This window comes from Scyliorhinus torazame, chromosome 1 (assembly GCF_047496885.1).
Source record: "Scyliorhinus torazame isolate Kashiwa2021f chromosome 1, sScyTor2.1, whole genome shotgun sequence".
Lineage (NCBI taxonomy): Eukaryota > Metazoa > Chordata > Chondrichthyes > Carcharhiniformes > Scyliorhinidae > Scyliorhinus > Scyliorhinus torazame.
In genome coordinates, this window is record NC_092707.1 from 315,718,026 (window position 1) to 315,743,985 (window position 25,960).

Here is a 25,960-nt window from a genome sequence, read left to right on the forward strand (position 1 = left end):
CTCACAGCCCTCCTGCCCCACCCCCCCTTGCCAACCCCCCGTGAGGGGAATGCACCAATACTTGCATGGTGGGTGGAATTCCCTGGTACGTACATGTGAGTGGATTGGGGGGGGGGTAACCCCAATACGTGCGTGGTGGGTGGGGAAGGAGTGCCTTGATACCAGCGTAGTGGGTTGGGGGGGCTCATCCCAATGTCCGTAGGGTGGTCCTCTGTGGCCATGGGGAGGGAGTTTATTTTTAATCGCAGATCGGGCCATCACCTTTAAAGATGACACTCCGATCTCTGTGAAGCAAACCTTGCCGGCCTCATCAGGCCCCACCCCACCAGAGTGAAGTGCAAACCAGAAAATCTGGAGTGAAAACTCAGCTGTGAATCTGGAGAGATACACCACGGTTTTCAGTCTGAACCTGACACTCTGCCTGATTTTGGAAAAATTCCACCCGAGTGTCAGTTAAAAAGTCTCTTACATCATAAACTGTCTCCCTGTCATGTGACCATGGTGTCAGCCTTTCATATTCACACATCAACATTCTGGTCATGAATAGCATATGACTAGGGGTGGCACGTGGCGCAGTGGTTAGCATTGCTGCCTACGGCGCTGAGGACCCGGGTTCGAATCCCAGCCCTGGGTCACTGTCCATGTGGAGTTTGTACATTCTCCCCGTGTCAGCATGGGTCTCACCCCCACAATACAAAGATGTGCAGGTTAGGTGGATTGGCCAGGCTAAATTGCCCCTTAATTGGAAAAAATAATAATTGGGTACTCATAGAATTTTTAGAATTTACAGTGCAGAAGGAGGCCATTCGGCCCATCGAGTCTGCACCAGCTCTTGGAAAGAGCACCCCACCCAAGCTCAACACCTCCACCCTATCCCCATAACCCAGTAACCCCACCCAACACTAAGGGCAATTTTGGACACTAAGGGCAATTTATCATGGCCAATCCACCTAACCTGCACATCTTTGGACTGTGGGAGGAAACCGGAGCACCCGGAGGAAACCCACGCACACACGGGGAGGATGTGCAGACTCCGCACAGACAGTGACCCAGCCGGGAATCGAACCTGGGACCCTGGAGCTGTGAAGCAATTGTGCTAACCACTATGCTACCGTGCTGCCCAAAATTACTCTAAATTTATTTTTAAAAATGAATAGCATATGACACAATCGTAACAAACTGCGGAAATTATGTGGCTTGGCAAGCTATGAGTAAAGAAAGCTATGAGTAAAGGGGCTGTTTAGCACAGGGCCAAATCGCTGGCTTTGAAAGCAGACCAAGGCAGGCCAGCAGCACGGTTCAATTCCCGTAACAGCCTCCCCAAACAGGCGCTGGAATGTGACGACTAGGGGCTTTTCACAGTAACTTCATTTGAAGCCTACTTGTGACAATAAGCGATTTTCATTTTTCATTTTCATTTCATTTTCAAGTCGCAACAGAAATGTCCCACAATTTCTCCCATTTGGTTATTTTCTATTCAACTGTATGAGCCATATGAACGATTAAAATAAAAATGTCAAAACTATCTGGATGTTATTGAACAGTTGTGCAGATCAATAGTTGAATAATGATACCTGACATTTGCCAAGATCTACAGTTGCAACTTCTTGTCTGGTTTACCTCAAATTTATATGCATCAGTAACTAATCTAAAAGGTAAAGAACAATATTATTCTAATAATTAGATACACAATCCAGGTAACAAACCGCTCACATTTGCTGATTTCTGAAATGTTTATCCACATACCTGTCCATCAGAATCAAAAGTCAAGCAAGCAACTCCATGTGTGTGAATGTCTTTCAGAATAGAAACCATCTGTACATGATAGGTATCCCAAATGCAGATGTACGGTTCCTTTCCAACTTGACCTGTTGCAACCAGACTTCTTTCGGGATGTAACGCAAGGCTGCAAAGGAATGAAAGAATCCGTTTGCATTTATCAGTTAATTATATTTGAAAGTTAATGTTTTTCTTTTAAGCAAAGACCTAAATAATTACTGAGCCTAGATTTCTTAAAACAGCAAGTTGTATTGCATTTTCCTCATGAACACTATTTTCTACAATGATATGGGATTCTTTTTTAAAAATATATATTTATTAACGTTTTTTAACAAAACAATTTTTTCCCCTTACAAACAATAAACCCCCCCCCCCCCCCCCCCCCGTAACAAAATAACACAAAATCGCCCTGAGCAAGATATGTACATGGTAAGATGATATATTTACATAGCTTTATACATTGGCTCTCGCCCATTCGTGCCAGTTTCCCCCACCCTCCATGTTATCCCCCGCTCATCCGTCCCCTCAAGCAATCTGTCGGTTCCCCCCCCCAGGGTTGCTGCTGCTGCTGACCGACCTTCCTCTAACGCTCTGCGAGGTAGTCTAGGAACGGTTGCCACCGCCTGTAGAACCCCTGCGCAGACCCCCTTGAGGCAAACTTAATCCTCTCCAACTTTATGAACCCAGCCATGTCGTTTGTCCAGGCCTCCACGCTAGTGGGCTTCGCCTCCTTCCACATTAGCAAGATCCTTCGTCGGGCTACCAGGGACGCAAAGGCCAGAATGCCGGCCTCTTTCGCCTCCTGCACTCCCGGCTCATCCACTACTCCAAATATTGCTAGCCTCCAGCTTGGCTTGACCCGGATTTTCACCACCTGAGATATTGCTCCCGCCACTCCTCTCCAGAACCCTTCCAGTGTCGGAAATGTCCAGAACATGTGGACATGGTTCGCCGGGCTCCCTGAACATCTTCCGCATCTGTCCTCTACCCCAAAGAACCTACTCAACCTCGCCCCCGTCAGGTGTGCTCTGTGAACCACCTTAAATTGTATCAGGCTGAGCCTGGCACATGAGGAGGAGGAATTAACCCTACCCCAGGGCGTCAGCCCACAAACCTTCCTCGATCTCCTCCCCCAGATCCTCCTCCCATTTACCCTTCAACTCTTCTGCTAGCGCCTCCCCCTCTTCTTTCATCTCTTGGTGTATTGCCGAAACCTTGCCCTCCCCGACCCATACACCCGAGATCACCCTGTCTTGAATTTCCTGTGTCGGGAGCAGCGGGAATTCCCTGACCTGTCGCCTCACAAAAGCCCTCACCTGCATATATCTGAATGCATTTCCCGGGGGTAGCTCAAACTTCTCCTCCAGTGCCCCTAGGCTCGCAAATGTCCCGTCGATGAACAGGTCCCCCATTCTTCTAATCCCCGCCCGGTGCCAGCCCTGGAACCCCCCCGTCCATCTTCCCCGGGACAAACCGGTGGTTACCCCTGATCGGGGACCACACCGAGGCTCCCACTGCACCCCTATGCCATCTCCACTGGCCCCAGATCCTTAACGTTGCTGCCACCACCGGGCTGGTGGTGTACTTTGATGGCGAGAGTGGCCGCGGTGCCGTCACCAGCGCCCCCAAGCTCGTTCCTTTGCAGGACGCCATCTCCATCCTCTTCCATGCCGCCCACTCTCCCTCCATAACCCACTTACGGATCATCGCCACGTTTGCTGCCCAGTAGTAGCTCCCTAGGTTTGGCAGCGCCAGCCCTCCTCGGTCCCTACTGCGTTCCAGGAATCCTCTCCTTACCTTCGGGGTTTTGTTCGCCTACACAAACCCCATAATACTCCTACCTACTCTCTTGACAAAGCCTTTGGTGATCACGATGGGGAGGCACTGGAACACAAACAAAACCCTCGGAAGGACCACCATTTTTACCGACTGCATTCTACCCGCCAACGAGAGCGGCAACATGTCCCATCTTTTGAAGTCCACCTCCATTTGGTCCACCAACCTCGTCAGATTCAATTTGTGTAGGGCCCCCCAGCTCCTGGCTATCTGGATCCCTAGATATCGAAAACTCCCCTCTGCCCTCCTCAGCGGTAGGTCCCCTATCCCTCTTTCTTGGTCCCCTGCCTGTAGTACAAAAAGCTCGCTCTTCCCTACATTGAGCTTATAGCCCGAGAATTCCCCAAACTCCCTCAAAGTCTGCATGACCTCCACCATCCCCTCCATTGGGTCCGCCACGTACAGCAGCAGGTCGTCCGCGTATAGCGACACCCGATGCTCTTCTCCCCCTCCGGACCACCACCCTCCATTTATTAGACTCCCTCAGTGATATGGCCAAGGGTTCGATCGCCAATGCAAACAACAGGGGGGACAGAGGGCACCCCTGCCTCGTTCCTCGGTACAGCCGAAAGTACTCCGACCTCCGCCGGTTCGTCACCACACTTGCCACTGGGGCGCTGTAAAGGAGCTTAACCCAGCTAATAAACCCTCCCCCGAACCCAAACCTACGCAACACCTCGCAGAGGTACTCCCACTCTACTCGGTCAAAGGCCTTTTCCGTGTCCATGGCTGCCACTATCTCCGCCTCTCCCTCCTCCGATGGCATCATTATCACGTTTAAGAGCCGCCGCACATTCGTATTTAATTGCCTGCCCTTTACAAATCCCGTCTGGTCCTCATGTATCACCCCCGAGACACAGTCCTCAATCCTCGTGGCCAGCACTTTTGCCAATAGCTTAGCTTCCACATTAAGGAGCGAAATCGGCCTGTACGATCCACATTGCAGTGGGTCCTTGTCTCGCTTCAGAATCAAGGAAATTGTCGCCTCCGACATTGTCGGGGGCAGGGTCCCCTCCTCTCTTGCCTCGTTAAAGGTCCTCACTAGTAGCGGGGCCAACAGGTCTGCATACTTTCTATCGAACTCCACCGGGAACCCGTCCGGCCCCAGGGCCTTCCCCGCCTGCATGCTCCCCAAACCCTTACTCAGCTCCTCCAACTCGATTGGTGCCCCCAAACCAGTCACCTCTTGCTCCTCCACCCTCGGGAACCGCAGTTGGTCCAGGAATCTTCTCATCCCCTCTTCCCCCCCCTGGGGGCTGGGATCTGTACAGCTCTTCATAGAAGGCCTTGAATACCTTGTTTATTTCCGTTGCACTCTAGGCCATGGCTCCCCCACCATCTTTGACTCCCCCTATTTCCCTCGCTGACGCCCTCTTACGGAGCTGGTGTGCCAGCATCTGACTGGCCTTTTCCCCGTACTCGTAGGTCGCCCCCTGTGCCTTCCTCCACTGTGCCTCCGCCTTCCCCGTGGTCAACAGGTCAAACTCCGTCTGGAGCCGTCGCCTTTCCCCAAGTAATCTTTCCTCCGGGGCCTCTGCGTATCTCCTGTCCACCCGCAAGATCTCCCCCACTAACCTCTCCCTTTCCCTGCCCTCTGTCTTCTCCCTATGAGCCCTGATGAAGATTAGCTCTCCCCTGATCACCGCTTTCAACGCCTCCCATACCACCCCCACTCGCACCTCCCCGTTGTCGTTGGCCTCCAAGTACCTTTCGATACACCCCCTCACCTTCCCACACACCACCTCATCTGCCAGCAGTCCCACATCCAACCGCCACAGCGGGCGTTGGTCCCTCTCCTCTCCCAACCCCACTTCCACCCAGTGCGGGGCATGGTCCGAAACGGCTATGGCCGAATACTCCGTCCCCTCCACCCTCGGGATGAGCGCCCTGCCCAGCACAAAGAAGTCTATCCGGGAGTATGCCTTGTGCACGTGGGAGAAGAAAGAAAATTCCCTGGCCTGCGGTCTTGCAAACCTCCATGGTCCATAAACCCCCTGAGCACCCTGGCCGCCGCCGGCCTCTTTCCCGTCCTTGATCTGGAGCGGTCTAGTGCTGGATCCAGCACTGTATTAAAGTCCCCTCCCATTATCAGTCCTCCTACCTCCAGGTCCGGGATGCGCCCCAACATGCGCTTCATGAATCCAGCATCATCCCAGTTCGGGGCGTATACATTTACCAACACCACCCACGTCCCTTGCAACCTACCACTCACCATCACGTATCTTCCTCCATTGTCCGCTACGATAGTCTTGGCCTCAAATGACATGTTTTCCCACCAGAATTGCCACCCCTCTATTTTTCGCGTCCAGTCCCGAGTGAAATACCTGTCCTACCCATCCCCTTCTTAACCTAACCTGGTCCACCACCTTCAGGTGTGTCTCTTGGAGCATAGCCACGTCTACCTTCAGTCCCTTCAAGTGCGCGAACACTCGAGCCCTCTTCACCGGTCCGTTCAGGCCACTCACGTTCCACGTTATCAGCCGGATTGGAGGAACTCTCACCCCCCCTCTGGATTGGAGGGGCTCTCTCCCCCCCCCCCCCCCCCTCTTCCCCCCCCCCCCCTCCCCATATGGGATTCTAACAGTATTATTTCAATTGTTATGAGTGCCCTGTTTTATAAAATGACTATGTTTTGGGCTGCCTCTTTGATTTAAAGTAAACTAGAGTAGTGAAGGTCTTGTGATATGTTGAGAGTTCTGCCCAAGAAGCTTGTGTGCCATGGTTCCATGGAGACCAGACTGAGACTTGCAGAGTGCAAGCTACAAAATGTTCACACCAAGAACTAAAGGCAGAAGCAGGTGGATTGGTGCTGTGAGACTTTGGGTGGAATTATCCCATTCTGCCCGTGGCAAGCAGGAGTAGAGAATCCAGCAGGATGCGAAAACTCAGAAATCGCCAGTGAAAAAGCAATTCTTCCAATAGCTGGTTAATGACAGATCGATTCTCCCTGTTCATGTCTGGTGGCATGAACGCCATTTGCATCTCATGACTGTTCATTAAAACTAATCGCTGAAATTTTGTCAGGCATTCCAACATTATCACATCAGTGGGAATTCAGGTCGATGTCAAATCCATTTGAAAAAAAAAGTGGCGTGGACAAGGTGGACCTCAGTTCGCTCGAGACTTTAAGGGGAGTACAACGTACATAGCCTACCTGCCATTGCGCTGCGCCATTCTTGTTGCGCTGAATGCCTCTATGCTGGGGCAGACCAGTTTGTGCCCTCCAGCTTCATGCCGAGCTGGTCTTTATGGACAGCAATGTCCACTCCAACGGTCTGAGGTTCGACCAGGGGTGGGGTGCGAGTTAAGTGGGGGGGGGGGCTGATGAAGCAAAGGGGACAATGTTGAAGGAGGGCTGTGAAAGGGAAATGGGTGGAGGGGTGACAGCCTGACAGCCATAATGGCAGGCAGAGGTGCAAAGAGGTGGATGAGTATCACCATCAATGGAAGGCAAAGGGAAAATCGAGGGGAAGGAAGCTGGACACCGACAATACTGCATGAAACGCTCACAAACAAGATGGTCAAAGGGATACCACATTGTTTACTGGAAGGGGATGTATGAAGTCTCCAGATAAGGTGGGTAGAGATCCAACATGGGTACCTTGCAGGTGATGAGCTTGAGGGGTTGAACTAAGGTACCGACTTCTCGAGAATGCGAGCCTTCTGTCTCTGGGTTCCAGGCATTCTGCATGGTATTGAGGACAGATGGGCTGGAGAGAGTAATCAGTGTGCTGGACTGGCATTTATATATGTCGCCCAAACCTTCAAAACCTACCAGTTGATGGCAGACGGGTGAATCATCAAAAGGGAACTCGTCTATACATAATGAATGAGCTTCCAAACACAGAATCTGGTGTGGGATCTCGCCATTCTGACCAGCGGAAAAGGCGCCACTGGAGCCACCCGCCACCACATTTAGTCTCAGAAGTTGAGATTTTTTTGCCCTTTTTAAGGAGTCAAAAGACTTGAATTGGTGTGATTGGCAGTCAGGAGAAGGCCAAAAGCCCTCAGAGCTGCCAGGCAGAACAATGGTTGCTGATCCAAGAGACACATCCTGTGCCAATCTAAAGACTCTGCAAGATTTGTCCTGGAAAGGCCAAGTGAAAAAAATCACAGGAATGGGCCTTGTTGTTGATAGTTTGTTCAGAAATTCCATTGCTAGTTTGTTCAGAAATTCTCCCCATAGCCCCAACCCCTCCCTTCACCCCACCAAACCTCTCCACCCCCAACCCCTCCCTCCACCCCATCAACACCTCCCGCACCCGGAAGCCACATGCAAAGCCACATGCCATCGGGGTATCACGCAGCCCACGCAAGGGAACACCCACGGTAGCCCCTATAGAAGGCCACCAGATGGAAACTGCAGAGCGTACCACTGGCATGGGTAGCATCAGCCACCAACACCACTGCTGGCAGGGACGGGTAACGGGACCAGAGGCCGCCGTGGTGCAGGGCACCAACAGGGCCAGCGATGCGGAATACAGAGTGCCATTGGGAACGGACGGTGAGGGCGGGTATGGGGAAGCGACATGCAGGAGCAGGGGCTCCAGTGCAGGCCGGGGTCTGCAGTGCAGGCATGGGGTACGCACCATGCTAACATGTCTGCCTTCCACCCCCTGGAGATAATGGATTTTGGAATCCAACCAGGAATGGTTGCCATCATCCTAGTTGCCGCAGCCCGAGGGGATGCTCCAAGGCTGTACGAGCAGGAGCTTCTCAGGAAGGAACCTGCAGCAGCAGAGTCTGCCCTAGAAGAACAGGAGCCAGCCGGTGAGGATAGAGAGCTGGCTGCCCAAATGCTGTGGAGGAGGAGGCGCTGCATAAGGCCTCATGTGTACCAGCAGCGGCCGACCTTCAAGGCCCAAGCATGCCATCAAAGACTTTGGCTGAACAGGGAAGCCGTACGGCATATCTGACGGATCATGGCGCACCTGTAACCACAGTGGTATGGGAGAAGCCACCCGCTCCCGCTGGCTGTCAAGGTGACGATCGACCTGAACTTTTTGCCACAGGATCCTTCCAGGCGTCGAGTTGGAACCTATCCGGAATCTCTCGTACCTCGGTGCACAGGTGTACCCATGCCATCACGGAGACCGTGTATGCCCGTTTGGCACACCGGGATAGCCCAATTGACCATTCGTGACACCTTCAAGGTACATCACCGAGTGAGGGGTTGGCTCCTGAGTAAGAGGTTCGCCATTGCAGTCGCAGCTGATGACGCCCATCTGGAGGACAAAGATCGATGCGGAGACACACTACAATGACACCCATCGCCCGACCAGGGGCGTCATCGAGTCCTGATGATGCAGTTCATGTGCCTGGACTGCTCTGGAGGGCCCCTCCAGTATAGCGCTAGGAGAGTTTCCCACATCGTGGGGTCCTGCTGCATCCGCATCACATCGTGTAGCAGAGGGGCGACATGCGGGAGGAGGAGTATGAACTGCAGGCCTCAACCAACAAGGGGGGCCAGGATGGGCTCTGATGGGGCCTAGATAGGTAGGAGGCCGCACAACGTGTGTGCCTGGGCTGGTGCGAATGGAACGCTCTAATTGCCACCAGGTTCACCGACTAGGGGGCCTGGCCAGCAGAACCAACATCCCATCCCACCCCTACCCCCAACCAGCCACCCTTTGCCTTGCCCACCCTCCCTGCACCATGTACATAGCTGCCTGTGACAGAGCAGCCCTGTCCTGTGCCTCAGCCACTGCCTGCCGCGAATGCCCCAGCCCTTGAGCATCCTGACCCATGCCCCCCCCACCCACCACCGCCCCACCCCGCTCGCCTCCATCGCATCCACTACCGTTGTGGTATTGGCCTGGGTAGCATGCATGGTCAGCACCACCTCCTGTCCAGACAGGCAGTTGGACTCCTCCAACTGCACCTGCAGGCGCTGGATGGTTGCTGACAAACCCTCATGTAGTCTCCGGCTCGGTGTCTGCACCTCAAGCATTGATGGAATAACGTTTCCAGAAGTCAGAGGCTGTCTGGACGGAAAATAGTCCCTGGGGTCGGTCCGGCCTCCAACCATCCCCCTCGGGGGTTCCTACCTCCACCTGATATAGCGCTGCACATGTGTGGTGCGCACCAGATACTGCCCTAGGAACCCCTTTACTATAGTGCCCAATCAAGGGGAGTGTTTCTGGGATGATGGAAGGTGTCAGAGACCGCTGTGACAGAAAGTATGCATCTTCCCCAGACTGGTGCTCCAGGGGGTCACGGGCTGGCGTCTGGAGGCTCGCATCGTTGTCAGTTGCCGCCTCATCGCAGGTATTTTGCTGGGGTTGTGGCCGGGGGACACCAGAAGGGCCCGCCTCATTGCCAGGTGATCCTGCAAAATACAAGACGGTTGGATCGCAGGGCGGGATGGTGTGGAGTGGGGTTGGAGGAGTGGGTCCACGTATGCCAAAAGTATACTGCAACTCAGTAGAGGCTCACTTGCTTGACCGATGCCAACCTCCGCCTTAGCGACTGCCCTCTCTCCGGGTCCACTGGCCAGGTCCACTGCCGGCCTCTCCGCGACGGTGAGGCGCCGCAGGTCCCAGGTCCGGCGGCCCTCCTCCGGTTTTCTCTCTCTGCGGTTGTGTGCCACCTTCTCCTGCGGGACGGACAGAAAGTTCTGAGTGTTAGGCAATCGTACATGTGTGGCACAGGGGAGGGCAGCTGGTGGCCTTTATGACCAGGGCATCCGGCCATGGTGGGTCGGTATGGGTGCTGGCATGTCGTGCACGGTTGGGTGAGAGCAGACGGCCGCAGGTGGGTTTCGGTCGGCCTCCAGGTGAGGGGTTACGGGTGGGTGGGACAGAGGTTGGTGGCAGGGGCACGTGCTGCCTACTCACCCTGGCCGCCCTGAGGAGGTAGTGCAGCTTCTTCCGGAGCTACTGGCCGGTCCTGGCGGTGGGGCCCATGGTGCCACTTGCGCCCAGGCCGTGTATGGTGGCAAGTGGCAACCTCCTCTCACCGCGGCAAACACCCCTCTCCTCCACTGCGTCCAACATGATCTCCAGTTCCACATCCATGAATCGGGGTGCCACTCTTTCTGCTGCCATCCTATTGGTTGGGATGTGTGTGTAGGGAGTGGAGTGCTTATATGCAGCTGCAGCTTGGCAGCCTCTGAGTGGCAATCCCGGCCCTGGTGAATTGGACACCGTTTTTCATTGGAATCGCCCGAGTCCTACATGACGCCGGTGTTAGCCCATTAATGGGTCCTGAATTGCTCAGGACCGGTGCCAATTCCTAGGTCGTAGAAGTCCATCGATGCAGTCCCAGTGTCAACACTTAGTCTTAGAAATGGGGAATCTGCCCCCTGCTTTTTCGTTAAGTTTAATACAGTCATTAATGTTTTTAGTTAACCACGGGTTAAGGGCCCACCTCATGGAAATTCTTTTGCATTGGAATGTGTCTATTCTGAAATATACCTTTAAATGCCTGCCACTGAACCGCTATTGATCTATCCCTTAAGCACTTATGCCAGTTCACCCTAGCTATCTCCACTTTTAAGCCCTCATAATTGCCTTATTTAAGTTTAAAATACTAATGGGCAGCATGGTCGACACAGGCTTGGAGGGCCGAAGGGCCTGTTCCTGTGCTGTACTTTGCTTTGTTCTTTAATGTTGGATGCATTAAAATTCAATCATATTAATCTTATCTCATTGCGCAATACTAGGTCTAGTCTTGCTTGTCCTCTGGGTGATTTAAGAATGTGCTATTCCAAGAAACCATCATGAAAACATTCTGTGAACTCCTCAATTATGCTACCTTTGTCCATCTGATTTTTCCAATCCAGATGTAGATTAAAATCCCCTATAATTATTGCCAGCCCTTTCTGCCAAGTTCCCAATTTCTCTTCTTTTATACTCTGTCCTACCGTGTAGTTACAATTAGGGGCCTGTACATGCCCTGTAAAATGGCTAGAAAAGTAAAACGAATCACAATAATAAATACAGGGTACCTGCAATAAGTGTCTTTTTGACATGGATACCACAAAAAACAGGCGGTAATAGTGCAAACGACTAGACTTACCGCGCTAAAGCTCAATGTGTTTTTTTAAAAGTGTGGTTTCTGATGTGTTCATTTTTCAAATTTACAGATAAAGGACACACGACCTGTACATAATTAACCTATTCAGATACTTTTTATTCATCATTTTTAGGTGTATTATTTTTCATTTTTTCAAATAAATTTAGAGTTCCCAATTATTTTTTTCCAATTAAGGGGCAATTTAGCGTGGCCAATCCACCTACCTTGCACGTCTTTTTGGGGTGTGAGGTTTATAAGATGATCAGGGGAATAGATAGAGTAGACAGTCAGAGACTTTTTCCCCGGGTGGAACAAACCATTACAAGGGGACATAAATTTAAGGTGAACGGTGGAAGATATGGGGGGGTGTCAGAGGTAGGTTCTTCACCCAGAGAGTAGTGGGGGCATGGAATGCACTGCCTGTGGAAGTAGTTGAGTCGGAAACATTAGGGACCTTCAAGCAGCTATTGGATAGGTACATGGATTACGGTAAAATGATATAGTGTAGATTTATTTGTTCTTAAGGGCAGCACGGTAGCATTGTGGATAGCACAATTGCTTCACAGCTCCAGGGTCCTAGGTTCGATTCCGGCTTGGGTCACTGTCTGTGCGGAGTCTGCACATCCTCCCAGTCTGTGCGTGGGTTTCCTCCGGGTGCTCCGGTTTCCTCCCACAGTCCAAAGATGTGCAGGTTAGGTGGATTGGTCATGATAAATTGCCCTTAGTGTCCAAATTGCCCTTAGTGTTGGGTGGAGGTGTTGACCTTGGGTAGGGTGCTCTTTCCAAGAGCCGATGCAGACTCAGTGAGCCGAATGGCCTCCTTCTGCACTGTAAATTCAATGATAATCTATGATTAATCTAGGACAAAGGTTCGGCACATCGTGGGTCGAAGACCATAAGACCTTAAGACCATAAGACATAGGAGCGGAAGGAAGGCCATTCGGCCCATCGAGTCCACTCCACCATTCAATCATGGCTGATTTCAACTCCATTTACCCGCTCTCTCTCCATAGCCCTTTATTCCTCGAGAAATCAAGAATTTATCAACTTCTGTCTTAAAGACACTCAACGTCCCGGCCTCCACCGCCCTCTGTGGCAATGAATTCCACAGACCCACCACTCTCTGGCTGAAGAAATTTCTCCTCATCTCTGTTCTAAAGTGACTCCCTTTTATTCTAAGGCTGTGCCCCCGGGTCCTAGTCTCCCCTGCTAATGGAAACAACTTCCCTACATCCACCCTATCTAAGCCATTCATTATCTTGTAAGTTTCTATTAGATCTCCCCTCAACCTCCTAAACTCCAATGAATATAATCCCAGGATCCTCAGACGTTCATCGTATATTAAGCCTACCATTCCTGGGATCATCCGTGTGAATCTCCGCTGGACCCGCTCCAGTGCGCTGGACCCGCTCCAGTGCCAGTATGTCCTTCCTGAGGTGTGGGGCCCACAATTGCTCACAGTATTCTAAATGGGGCCTAACTAATGCTTTATAAAGCTTCAGATGTACATCCCTTCTTTTATATTCCAAGCCTCTTGAGATGAATGACAACATTGCATTTGCTTTCTTAATTACGGACTCAACCTGCAAGTTTACCTTTAGAGAATCCTGGACGAGGACTCCCAAGTCCCTTTGCACTTCAGTATTATGAATTTTGTCACAGTTTAGAAAATAGTCCACGCCTCTATTCTTTTTTCCAAAGTGCAAGACCTCGCACTTGCCCACGTTGAATTTCTTCAGCCATTTCTTGGACCACTCTCCTAAACTGTCTAAATCATTCTGCAGCCTCCCCACCTCCTCCATACTACCTGCCCCTCCACCTATCTTTGTATCATCGGCAAACTTAGCCAGAATGCCCTCAGTCCCGTCATCTAGATCGTTAATATATATAAAGAGAACAGCTGTTGCCCCAACACTGAACCCTGCGGGACACCACTCGTCACCGGTTGCCATTCCGAAAAAGAACCTTTTATCCCAACTCTCTGCCTTCTGCCTGACAGCCAATCGTCAATCCATGTTAGTACCTTGCCTCGAATACCATGGGCCCTTATTTTACTCAGCAGTCTCCCATGAGGCACCTTATCAAAGGCCTTTTGGAAGTCAAGATAGATAACATCCATTGGCTCTCCTTAGTCTAACCTATTTGTTATCTCTTCAAAGAACTCTTCAAAAAACAGGTTTGTCAGGCACGACCTCCCCTTACTAAATCCATGCTGACTTGTCCTAATCCGACCCTGCACTTCCAAGAATTTAGAAATTGCATCCTTAACAATGGATTCTAGAATCTTGCCAACAACCGAGGTTAGGCTAATTGGCCTATAATTTTCCATCTTTTTCCTTGTTCCCTTCTTGAACAGGGGGGTTACAACAGCGATTTTCCAATCCTCTGGGACTTTCCCTGACTCCAGTGACTTTTGAAAGATCATAACTAACGCCTCCACTATTTCTTCAGCTATCTCCTTTAGAACTCTAGGATGTAGCCCATCTGGGCCCAGAGATTTATCAATTTTTAGACTTCTTAGTTTCTCTAGCACTTTCTCCTTTGTGATGGCTACCATATTCAACTCTGCCCCCTGACTCTCCGGAATTGTTGGGATATTACTCATGTCTTCTACTGTGAAGACTGACGCAAAGTACTTATTCAGTTCCTCAGCTATTTCCTTGTCTCCCATCACAAAATTACCAGCGTCATTTTGGAGTGGCCCAATGTCAACTTTTGCCTCCCGTTTGTTTTTAATGTATTTAAAGAAACTTTTACTATCATTCATAATGTTACTGGCTAGCCTACCTTCAAATTTGATCCTCTCTTTCCTTATCTCTCTTTTTGTTATCCTCGGTTTGTTTTTGTAGCCTTCCCAATCTTCTGACTTCCCACTACTCTTTGCCACATTATAGGCTTTCTCTTTTGCTTTGATGCATTCCCTAACTTCCTTTGTCAGCCACGGCTGCCTGATCCCCCCTCTGATAACCTTTCTTTTCTTTGGGATGAACCTCTGTACTGTGTCCTCAATTACTCCCAGAAACTCCTGCCATTGCTGTTCTACTGTCTTTCCCACTAGGCTCTGCTCCCAGTCGATTTGTGCCAGTTCCTCCCTCATGCCCCTGTAGTTACCTTTATTTAACTGTAACACCTTTACATCTGATTCTACCTTCTTTCTTTCAAATTGGAGATTGAATTCGACCATATTATGATCACTGCCTCCTAAGTGCTCCCTTACTTTAAGATCTTTAATCAAGTCTGGCTCATTACATAACACTAAGTCCAGAATGGCCTGTTCCCTCGTGGGCTCCATCACAAGCTGTTCCAAAAGGCCCTCCTGTAAACATTCAATAAATTCCCTTTCCTTAGGTCCACTGGCAGTATTATTTACCCAGTCCACCTGCATATTAAAGTCCCCCATGATCACTGTGACCTTGCCTTTCTGACATGCACTTTCTATTTCGTGGTGCATTTTGTGCCCCTGGTCCTGACCACTGTTAGAAGGCCTGTACATAACTCCCATGTCCCAGGCCAAGGGCCTGTTCTGTACTGTATTTTTCTATGTTCTATGTTCAGACACGGGGAGAATGTGCAAACTCCACACAGACAGTAAGCCGGGATTGAACCAGGGTCCTCAGTTATATGAGGCATCAGTGATATTTCTCATCTTTAAATAGTTATCCTCCTCATACCAAAGATCTTGGTTGGAATTTTCCAGTCGTTCGATTCATTTTTCCCACCTGGAGCATACCCACTCCCAAGGAATTCTTGGTGGCACAGAGTTGTTACAATGGGAAATCCCATTGACAAGCAGCGGGAAGATGGAATCCTGCCGAGAAACATGCCTGGGAAACCAGAGAATCCCACCCCTTGTCATTCCACTAATAACCTGAATCTTTAAAATACTTTAGTCCTTTTTTTTGGTCCATGGACTGTTTCCATGCCATTTTATTCTTATCCAATAAGAGTATCAATTGATTTAGTTAAATTCTAGTTAATCCATTGTTTTGGAAAACTGTGATGAATATCACAATGACAGAGAAATCATATCAAAATAAAGACGCTTATAAGAATCAAAAATTAAAACTAATGTAATGTGTTTAACCCAAGTAGAATAAAATTATTACAGCAGATATGTCATTTAGAATCCATGAGACACAGTAAATCAGCTAGGAGGGGTCCTAGCCGCGGGGGGGGGGGGATCATCGAGTTGCTGCTGCTATGGTTAAGGGGGAGCTGGAGCGAGTGGGGGGGGGGGGGGGTCGAGACGGGGGTCTGCCGCCGTGGGGAACGGGTCGGGTGTGGGGTGCGGGCGAATGGCTGGCCGAAATGGGGTCATGGCTAGTCAGCGGGGGAGGGGGGCGGGTAGCCCCCTGATCCGGCTGATAACCTGGAATGTAAGGGGACTGAATGGGCCGGTTAAGCGGGCCCGTGTGTTTGCGCACCTGAAGAGGCTGAAGGCGGATGTGGTTATGCTCCAGGAGACACACCTGAAGGTGGCAGACCAGGTAAGATTGAGGAAAGGGTGGGTAGGTCAGGTGTTTCATTCGGGGCTGGATGCCAAAAATCGAGGGGTGGCGATCTTGGTGGGAAAGAAGGTGTCATTCGAGGCGTCGAGCATTGTGGCAGACAACGGCGGCAGGTACGTAATGGTAAGTAGTAAGTTGCAGGGAGAGAGGGTGGTACTGGTCAATGTGTATACCCCGAATTGGGATGATGCGGATTTTATGCGGCGTATGTTGGGTCGGATCCCAGACTTGGAAGTGGGGGGCCTGATAATGGGGGGAGACTTTAACATGATGCGTGATCCGGCACTGGATCGCTCCAGGTCTAGGACGGGTAGGAAGCCGGCGGCGGCTAGAGTGCTGAGGGGGTTTATGGACCAGATGGGAGGGGTGGACCCTTGGAGATTTGCAAGGCCGGGGGCTAGAGAATTTTCATTCTTCTCACATGTCCATAAGGCGTATTCCCGAATCGACTTTTTTATTTTGAGCAGGGCGCTGATAGCGAGAGTAGAGGATACAGAGTATTCGGCGATAGCCATTTCAGACCACGCCCCGCATTGGGTGGACTTAGAGCTGGGGGAGGAGAGGGACCAGCGCCCGTTGTGGCGCTTGGAGGTGGGGCTGTTGGCGGAAGAGGAGGTGAGTGAGCGGGTCCGAGGAAGTAGAGTGGTACCTGGAGGCCAACGATAACGGGGAGGTCCGAGTGGGGATGGTATGGGAGGCGCTGAAGGCGGTGGTTAGGGGAGAGCTGATCTCCATTTGGGCCCACAAGGAGAGGAGGGAGCGGGGGGGAGAGGGTGAGGCTGGTGGGGGAGATGGTGATTGTAGACAGGAGGTATGCGGAGGTGCCAGAGGAAGGATTGTTGAGGAAGAGGCGCAGCCTCCAGGCCGAATTCGACCTGGTGACCACCAGGTAGGCAGAGATGCAGTGGAGGAAGGCCCAGGGAGCGATTTACGAGTATGGGGAAAAGGCAAGCCGGATGCTGGCGCATCAACTTCGGAAGCGGGACGCAGCTAGGGAGATTGGGGGAGTTAAGGACAGGGGAGGGAGTGTGGTGCGGAGTGGAGTTGGCATCAATGGGGTCTTCAGGGACTTTTACGAGGAATTGTACCGATCCGAGCCCCCATGGGAGGAGGGAGGGGTGGGTCGCTTCCTGGACCAATTGAGGTTTCCAATGGTGGAGGAGGGACTGGTGGCCCCGAATGGGCTGGAGGAGCTGATCAGAGGGATAGGGAGCATGCAGGCGGGGAAGGCACCGGGGCCGGACGGTTTCCCGGTCGAATTCTATAAAAAATATATGGACCTGTTGGGCCCGTTGCTAGTTAGGACCTTCAATGAGGCAAGGGTGGGGGGGGGCTTTGCCCCCGGCGATGTCCCGGGCACTGATCTCCTTGATCCTGAAGCGGGACAAGGATCCCCTGCAGTGTGGGTCTTACAAATCAATTTCTTTGCTAAATGTAGATGCCAAGGTGCTGGCGAAGGTCTTAGCCACGAGAATTGAGGATCGTGTGCCACAGATCATTCACAAAGACCAGACGGGGTTCGTGAAGGGGAGGCAGTTGAACGCGAATGTGCGGCGCCTTTTGAACGTTATCATGATGCCGGTGAGGGAGGGGGAGGCGGAGATAGTGGTGGCGATGGACACTGAGAAAGCCTTCGATAGGGTAGAGTGGGGGTACCTGTGGGAGGTGCTGAAGAGGTTTGGGTTTGGGGAGGGGTTTGTCAGGTGGGTTAGGCTGTTGTATGAGGTCTCGATGGCTAGTATGGCCACAAACAGGAGGTCGTCCGAGTACTTTCGGTTGCACCGAGGGATGAGGCAGGGGTGTCCCCTGTCCCCCCTGCTCTTCGCACTGGCGACTGAACCCCTGGCTATGGCACTGAGGGAGTCGAGGAACTGGAGGGGGTTGGTGCAGGGCGGGGAGGAGCATAGGGTGTCGCTCTGTGCAGACGATTTGCTGCTATATGTGGCGGACCCGGTGGGGGGAATGCCGGAGGTCATGAGGATCCTTAGGGAAGTTGGGGATTTCTCGGGGTACAAGCTCAACATGGGAAAGAGCGAGCTGTTCGTGGTTCACCCAGGGGACCAGGAGAGGGGGATTGGCGAGCTCCCACCAAAAAGGGCGGAGAGGAGCTTCAGGTATTTGGGGGTCCAGGTGGCCAGGAGCTGGGGGGCCCTGCATAGGCTTAATTTCACAAGGCTGGTGGAGCAAATGGAGGAGGAGTTCACGAGGTGGGACACATTGCCGCTGTCCTTGGCGGGTAGGGTGCAGTCAATCAAAATGACGGTGCTCCCAAGGTTTTTGTTCCTGTTCCAGTGCCTCCCCGTGTTTATCCCGAAGGCCTTTTTTAGGCGGGTCAACAGGAATATAATGGGGTTTGTGTGGGCGCGAGGGACTCAGAGGGTGAGAAGGGTGTTCCTGGAGCGGAGTAGAGATAGGGGGGGACTGGCGCTGCCCAACCTCTGTGGGTACTACTGGGCCACCTTTGCGACGATGATGCGCAAGTGGGTGATGGAGGAGGAGGGGGCTGCATGGAAGAGGCTGGAGATGGCGTCTTGTGTGGGTACGAGTCTGGGGACGCTGGCAACAGCACCGCTGCCGTTCCCTACAAGGAGGTATACCACAAGCCCGCTGGTGGCGGCTGCCCTCAAGATCTGGGGGCAGTGGAGGCGGCACAGGGGGAAAGTTGGGGCCTCGGTGTGGACCCCAATAAGGGGGAACCACCGGTTCATCCCAGGGAGAACAGATGGAGGGTTTTTGGGGTGGCATAGGGCAGGGATACGAAGGTTGGGGATCCTGTTTGTGGACGGAATGTTCGCGAGCCTGGGTGAGCTGGAGGAGAAGTACGGGCTCCCCCCCGGGGAACACCTTCAGGTACTTACAGGTAAGGGCGTTTGCCAGGCGGCAGGTGGTGGAATTACCGCGGCTGCTGCCACACACAGTACAGGACAGGGTGCTCTCAGAGGGGGTGGGTGGGAGTGGGGAAGATCTCGGAAACTTATCAGGTGATGCAGGAGGAGGAGGAGGAGGCCTCGGTGGTGGAGGTGAAAGGTAAGAGGGAGGAGGAGTTGGGAGAGGAGATTGAGGAAGGGATGTGGGCAGATGCCCTAGGGAGGGTGAACTCTTCCTCTTCGTGTGCGAGGCTCAGCCTCATACAGTTTAAGGTACTGCACAGGGCACACATGACCGGGACAAGGATGAGCCGGTTCTTTGGGGGAGAGGACAGGTGTGTTAGGTGCTCAGGGAGCCCAGCAAATCACACCCATATGTTCTGGGCGTGCCCAGCGCTGAAGGAATTTTGGAAGGGCGCAGCAAGGACGGTGTCGAGGGTGGTAGGATCCAGGGTCAAACCGGGCTGGGGGCTCGCAATATTTGAGGTTGCAGAGGAGCCGGGAGTGCAGGAGGCGAAAGAGGCCGGTATTCTGGTTTTTGCGTCCCTGGTAGCCTGGCGAAGGATTCTTCTTCAGTGGAAGGATGCAAGGCCCCCAAGCGTGGAATCCTGGATCAACGATATGGCGGGGTTTATTAAGTTGGAGAGGGTGAAATTCGCCTTGAGAGGGAGGGGGGGGGGGGGGGGGGGTTTTAAACTTTATTTTTGTTTTTGTTTACTTACACTAGGGGGTCTGAGGGGATGTATATATTTGCTATGTTTGCTTTGTGTAAAGTCGGGGTGTTAATTTATTATTTATGTACAGGGGGGAGGGGGGTATGGAGGGTGGCTTTTCTAGACTGTGTTTTGTATTTAACCCTGTTGGGTTCATTTTTCATTTTGTTATTGATATTCTATGAAAACCTTAATAAAAATTATTTTTTTAAAAATAATCCATTGGACACATGGGAAAAGACATGTGTTCCACCCTTACACTAATTAAATTGCCTCAAACAACGAGCCCAAGTAAAAGAACCTTGGTTTGACAGAACATAAATCCCTTTTAATTACTGTGGCTATAGCCGTAACAAAATAGGCTATGTACAAGATAATAAATAAAACTAATCAAATAACTCTCTGTCCAACCATATAACTTCTTGAAACATAGGAGAACATAGGAGATCAAAATGAGAGAGAGTCAGTCTTGAAACTGATCAACTATATATAGGCGGCACAGTAGCACAGTGGTTAGCGATGTTGCTTCACAGCGCCAGGGTCCCAGGTTTGATTACCAGCTTAGGTCACTATGTGCGGAGTCTACACGTTCTCCCCATGTGTGTGTGGGTTTCTTCCGGGTGCTCCGATTTCCTCCCACAAGTTCCAAAAAATGTGCTGTTAGGTCATTTGGATATTCTGAATTTGCCTCCGTGTATTCGAACAGGCGCCGGAATGTGGTGACTAGGGGCTTTTCACAGTAACTTCACTGCAGTGTTAATGTCAGCCTACTTGTGACAATAAAGATTATATATTTTAAAAGTCTTGACACCATGAGATAACAAAATGAAATCACTCCTAGAACGATCTACTGACCAATTATATGTTAAACTGCTTGACACTAAAACTGATGTTAAAAGATGTTCATCAGCTTTGACAGACTGTTAATAAGATCAAGTGAAACTACAAAATTGTAAAGGATTCGCTCATTATGGAGATAAGACACAAATCAAACTATTCTCAGATGGAAATGAAAATGTATAAAAAACGACAGATTCATAGAGCTATCATTCACTCTCTCATACAAGCAGAGTCAGGTCAAGGTGTTCTCGTCCCAGCCTGTTTCATCGAACACAATCTCGAGACTTTTCATAATTATGTATCTATTACTCTTAGAAATGTATTAAACATAATTAGAGATATTTTCTAATTTCCAAGTTTAAATATATCCTTCTCTTAAAGATCATCTGTTAGCAGATAACAAAGGACTGTTAGCAAATTTATATCTTGAAGACTAATTTGTTTTTATATTCTGAATTATTCTATATTAAACTTCCACTAGAAAAATAAACAGTATATTCTTACATTGAGTAAGTTTAAACTCCTAGATGCTCATTTAGGATGTCTCAGATGACAAGGATCTATGCTGAAAAAGTAGGAGGTTTGGTTTTGAGGAACTTACTCGAAAAATCTTGTTCAAGACAAAAACTGTTTAAGACCTGCAACAGTAATATCTCCCTAGTGATAGCTGTCTTGTTCTTTGCAGGAAAAATGACTTTCCCTCCTTCAGTGGCTTAGACATAAATAGACTAGTACAGTTAATAATTTGGGTCAGGAAAATCCTAAACTGCTCACAACTGAATCTTTGGGAGTACCTGATCAAATGCCTTTTTTAAGTATGTTTCTTGAAGTTTTATACAATAAAACAATCAACCAATGAAGATGTAAGGATACAAAGTCAAAAAGGTACCAAAAAATCCTAATAAAAAACACAAACTAACCCTAATAAAAAACACAAACTAAAACCTAAACACACAGGGGAAATAGCTTAAAGTGCTGCTGAAACTGTTTCCAAATCCTGAGGGAGGAGACCACCACCGGATTTGAGGAGATTCTAGCAGGAGAGAAGGGTAGTGATACAGCAATTATGGCATAAAGAGTCGAGGTAATTCACGAGTGAGCCTCCATTCTGCCCCAAATCGAATTGGGGTCACTAATCCACAGCAAATTATTTTGGATGTTAGCAACCCAATAGCAAAAATAAAAATTTGGGAGAGCAAAGCCTCCTGCCTGCCTGTCTCTTTGGATCAGAACACGGTGGACCCCACCCAAACGAAAGCAGAAATCAATTTGTTAACCTTAATAAAAAAGGATGTGGGCAAAACAATTGGGATATATTGAAAGAAAAAGAAAAACCTAGGAAGTACATTCATTTTAATCGTTTGGATCCTACCCGCCATAGACAGAGGAAGGTTGCTCCACCTCTGTAGATCCGGTTTGGTACTATTAATCAGGCTTGAGTAGGTTAATTTATGAAGAGAAGGCGAATTATGGGCCACCTGGGCCCGCAAATAACGGAAACTGGTATTGGAAAGGCGGAAAGGGAATGAGCTAAACCAAGCTCTCCTACTGGGGAGGGGAGGTTCACCGGAAAACACTCTCTTACCTAAATTCAATTCATAACCAGAAAAGGAGCCAAATGTGTTAAGGGGATTCATTATGCTATCTATTGGAGGGAGCCGGGTCTATAATGTACAGAGGTAGGTCATCCGCATAAAAAGATACCCGAGGCTCCACCCCATTCCAACAAATATCCCTCCACTGATCAGATGCCCTCAATGCTGTAGAGAGGTGCTCTATTGCCAAGGCAAACAAAGGTGGGGGAAAGAGGATAGCCCTGTCTGGTGCCCCTACCCAAGGGGGAGTAATCCAAGTGCAGAATATTCATGTGAACTCTGGCAATAGGGGCATTATACAGGAAGAATCCAGGAAGCAAATTTATGACCAAATCCAAATCTGACAATCTTGAATAGATATTCCCATTCCACCCCATCAAACCCCTTTTTCAGCATCCAGAGGTACTATAACCTAAGGCTAAGGTGCTGGGGAGGGGAAAGAATAACGTTTAAAAGGCGACGCATCTAGGTTGACAATTGTCGGCCCTACACAAAGTCTGTTTGATCTCCGAAATAAAACCCAGGAGATAAGGCTCTAGCACCAGGATCTTAGCCAGCAGTTAAAAGTAGATGGGTCGGTATGAACCATACGCGGCTGGGTCCTTAAGGAACAAAGAAATATAGACTTGAGTGAGGGTCAGAGGCTATGAGCCCCGAGACAGTGAGTCATTAAACATATGCAATATTAAGGGTACAAGCTGTTGGGCAGCAGGGTAGCACAAGTGGATAGCACTGTGGCTTCACAGCGCCAGGGTCCCAGGTTCGATTCCCCGCTGGGTCACTATCTGTGCAGAATCTGCACGTTCTCCCTGTGTCTGCGTGGGTTTTCTCCGGGTGCTCCGGAGACATGCAAAGACATGCAGGTTAGGTGGATTGGCCATGATAAATTGCCCGTAGTGACCAAAAAGGTTAGGAGGGGTTATTGGATTACAGGGATAGGGTGGAAGTGAGGGCTTAAGTGGATCGGTGCAAACTCGATGGGCCGAATGGTCTCCTTCTGCACTGTATGTTCTATGTTCTGTATGTTCTGTGTTCTGAGAATTTAAAAACAAAACTTATCAGGGAAGCCATCAGGCCCGGGACCTTGCTAAGTTGCATCAGCCTAATACTTTACAAAATCGTGTCTGGGCGTAATGGGGAATCCAATTCACAGCTTTTGCCCATTCAACTGTTCGGATGTGCAGACCACCCAAGAAGTCAGCCATGATCAATTTATCTGCAGGGGGCTCTGACTTATATAGGTCGCAGTAATAAGATCTAAAAGCTGCATTAACCTGGAGAGGGGCAGAAACCAGGGAGGATACACACGAGGCTGCTTCCCGTTAAGAGTTGATAAGCCAGAAGGCGACTGGTCCTTTCCCCATGCACATAAAACATACACCTGGAGCGTTGTAACTGACACACAGCCTAGCCAATGGACATTAACTCGAACTGGGTGTGTACTTTTTTTTCCTGTTTGGCAGTAGCTCCGGCGTAGGATCATGCGAATATTAGTGGTCCACTTCTAGGATAGAGTCCAACAGCCTCTGCCTCTCCAACTTTGCCATTTTCAACATATACACCCTAAAATAAATAATTCCCCCATAATTCCCCCCTCCCCCCTAATGACTGCTTGGAGAGCCTCCCAAAGCATGGAGGGAGATTCCCCCCCCCCCTTAATGACTGCCTGGAGAGCCTCCCACAGCGTGGAGGGAGATTTTCTCTCCCCCCCCCCCCCCCTCTCTCTCCCTAATGACTGCCTGGAGAGCCTCCCAAAGCGTGGAGAGAGATACGAAGTCTGACTTAGTTTAATATAATCTTTTGTAGACAAAATTTATTGTCTGGCAGCAGAGTAGTGTCTCGTCTCTAGGGGGGGCATTGGGCAGCGCTGGACAGTAGATCGACAAAATATGGGGTGTGGTCGGAGATAACAATCGCTGAGTACTCAGCCGCAACCACCGAAGGGAGGAGAGCCCTATCAAAAAACAAAATGTCAATGCTGGAATACGCATGATGGACATGTGCAAAAAAGAGAAATCCTTATTGTTCCGAGTGCAAAAGGTGCAAGGGATGCCCCCCCCCATATCTGTGCCATAAAAGAAGTCAAAGCCTTGGCCATGCCGAAGGGACAAGAGATTTAGGTTTGGAACAATCCAATTTCGAGCCCAAAACACAGTTCAGATTGCCTCCTAAAATCAGCTAGTGCAAGTCAAGTTGGGAAGAGAGTTTAAAAGAGAAATTTTAAAATGTATATTTTTATTAACATTTTCAATTTCTAAAACACAAAATAAACAATTCCATACAAACGGAATATCATTTAAAAACCCAAATTCTCGACAAAAACCCAAACCACAAAACCTCCTTACATTCTCCCCAACCCCCACACCCACAACCCAACCACTGACTGTGTCCAATTTCTAAAGATGAAGAAACACCGAGTCCCAGTCAGATCCCTACCTTTACCACTCCTCCTACAAGCTGTGGAATCCAATAACCACCGCCTGCGGTAGTTTATCTGCCCGAGGCTTCCGCCAGAGTACTCTGTGGCCCCGATCCAACTCCAGGGGACACAACCATCCATTACCTTCCCCTCCCCTCCCAACCTCCTCCAAAGCTTGGTGAGGAATGTACTCAAGTCGGTTTCAGGCCCTTCACCCCCTCCAGCACCCCACAATAGGTTTTGTCTCCTCAACCTCTTCTCCAAGTCATCCACCTTTGCATTCAAGAGTCTTGTTCCTCTCTGCCACCAGTGAGTTTAAAAGAGAAAGAGATAAAATTTGTGTCATCCCAGTTAGGGGCATAAACAGTAACCGTGGCTACCCGAGTGCTCACCAGCAATAATATAACGACCATTAGGATCGGCTATAATCTAAGAGGTGGAGAATTTAACATGACTCATTTCCTCCAAACCAAAGGTGTGGCTATAGGTATCGCATGGGTCCCAGTTTTGCACGTCACTTGGTGGAATGTGTGAAACATTCCTTGTTCCAGTCTTACTCCGGCCCCATCCCATAACTCTTTTATTGGTACATGGATGACTGTTTCGGTGCCACTTCATGCTCTTGCCTGGAACTGGAAAAATTTATTAATTTCACTCCCAATTTCCACCCCTTTATAACCTTCACATGGCCATCTCTGACACTTCCCTTCCATGACCTTTCTGGGGATAGACTGTCTACTAGTATCCATTACAAACTCACTGATTCCCACAGTTACCTAGACTACAGCTCTTTATACCTCACATCCTGGAAGGACTCCATCCCATTCTCCCAGTTCCTTCGCCTCATGTCACTTCCCAAAACGGTGCTGCTGATATGTCTCCATTCTTCCTTAAGCGTGGTTTCCCACGCACTGTGGCCAACACGGCTCTCAACCATGCCTGACCCATCTCCCGCACCTCTGCTCTCACCCCTTATCCTCCCTCCCAGAACCAGAATAGGTTCCCACTTTGTTGTCACTTTTCACCCCACCAACCTCCGCATTCAAAGAATCATCTTCTGCCAGTTTCGCCAACTCCAACGTCTTCCCTTCACACCCCCGTCAACATTTCACAGGGACCGTTCCCTCCAGGATACCCTGGTCAACTACTCCAGGAGTCGGGAGATTTTGGTTGGAGTGGCGGGGGGAGTATGCATGGATAGTTATTTCGGACCATGCGGCCCACTGGCTGGAGATTTGGCTTAGACCGGGACGAGAGCAGAGGCCGGAGTGGAGATTTAGTTCAGGGTTGCCGGCAGATGGAGGTTTTTGTGATAAGGTGCGGGCGGCGATTAAGAGTATGTGGAGTTGAATCAGAATGGGGAGGTGTCGGCAGCCATTTTTTGGGA

The 25,960-nt window shown here is 50.1% G+C and overlaps 1 protein-coding gene across 3 annotated transcripts in view; it reads right to left on the minus strand.

Moving 5' to 3' along the window:
* The window catches only part of LOC140424335 (echinoderm microtubule-associated protein-like 6), a 755,202-nt gene that overhangs the window by 671,381 nt on the left and 57,861 nt on the right, over window positions 1-25,960 (minus strand). For all 3 annotated transcript variants that reach the window (XM_072507857.1, XM_072507856.1, XM_072507859.1), the window contains exon 2: window positions 1,747-1,906. In XM_072507857.1, the coding sequence (XP_072363958.1) occupies window positions 1,747-1,906 (160 nt within the window). The remainder of the gene's footprint in view (window positions 1-1,746; window positions 1,907-25,960) is intronic.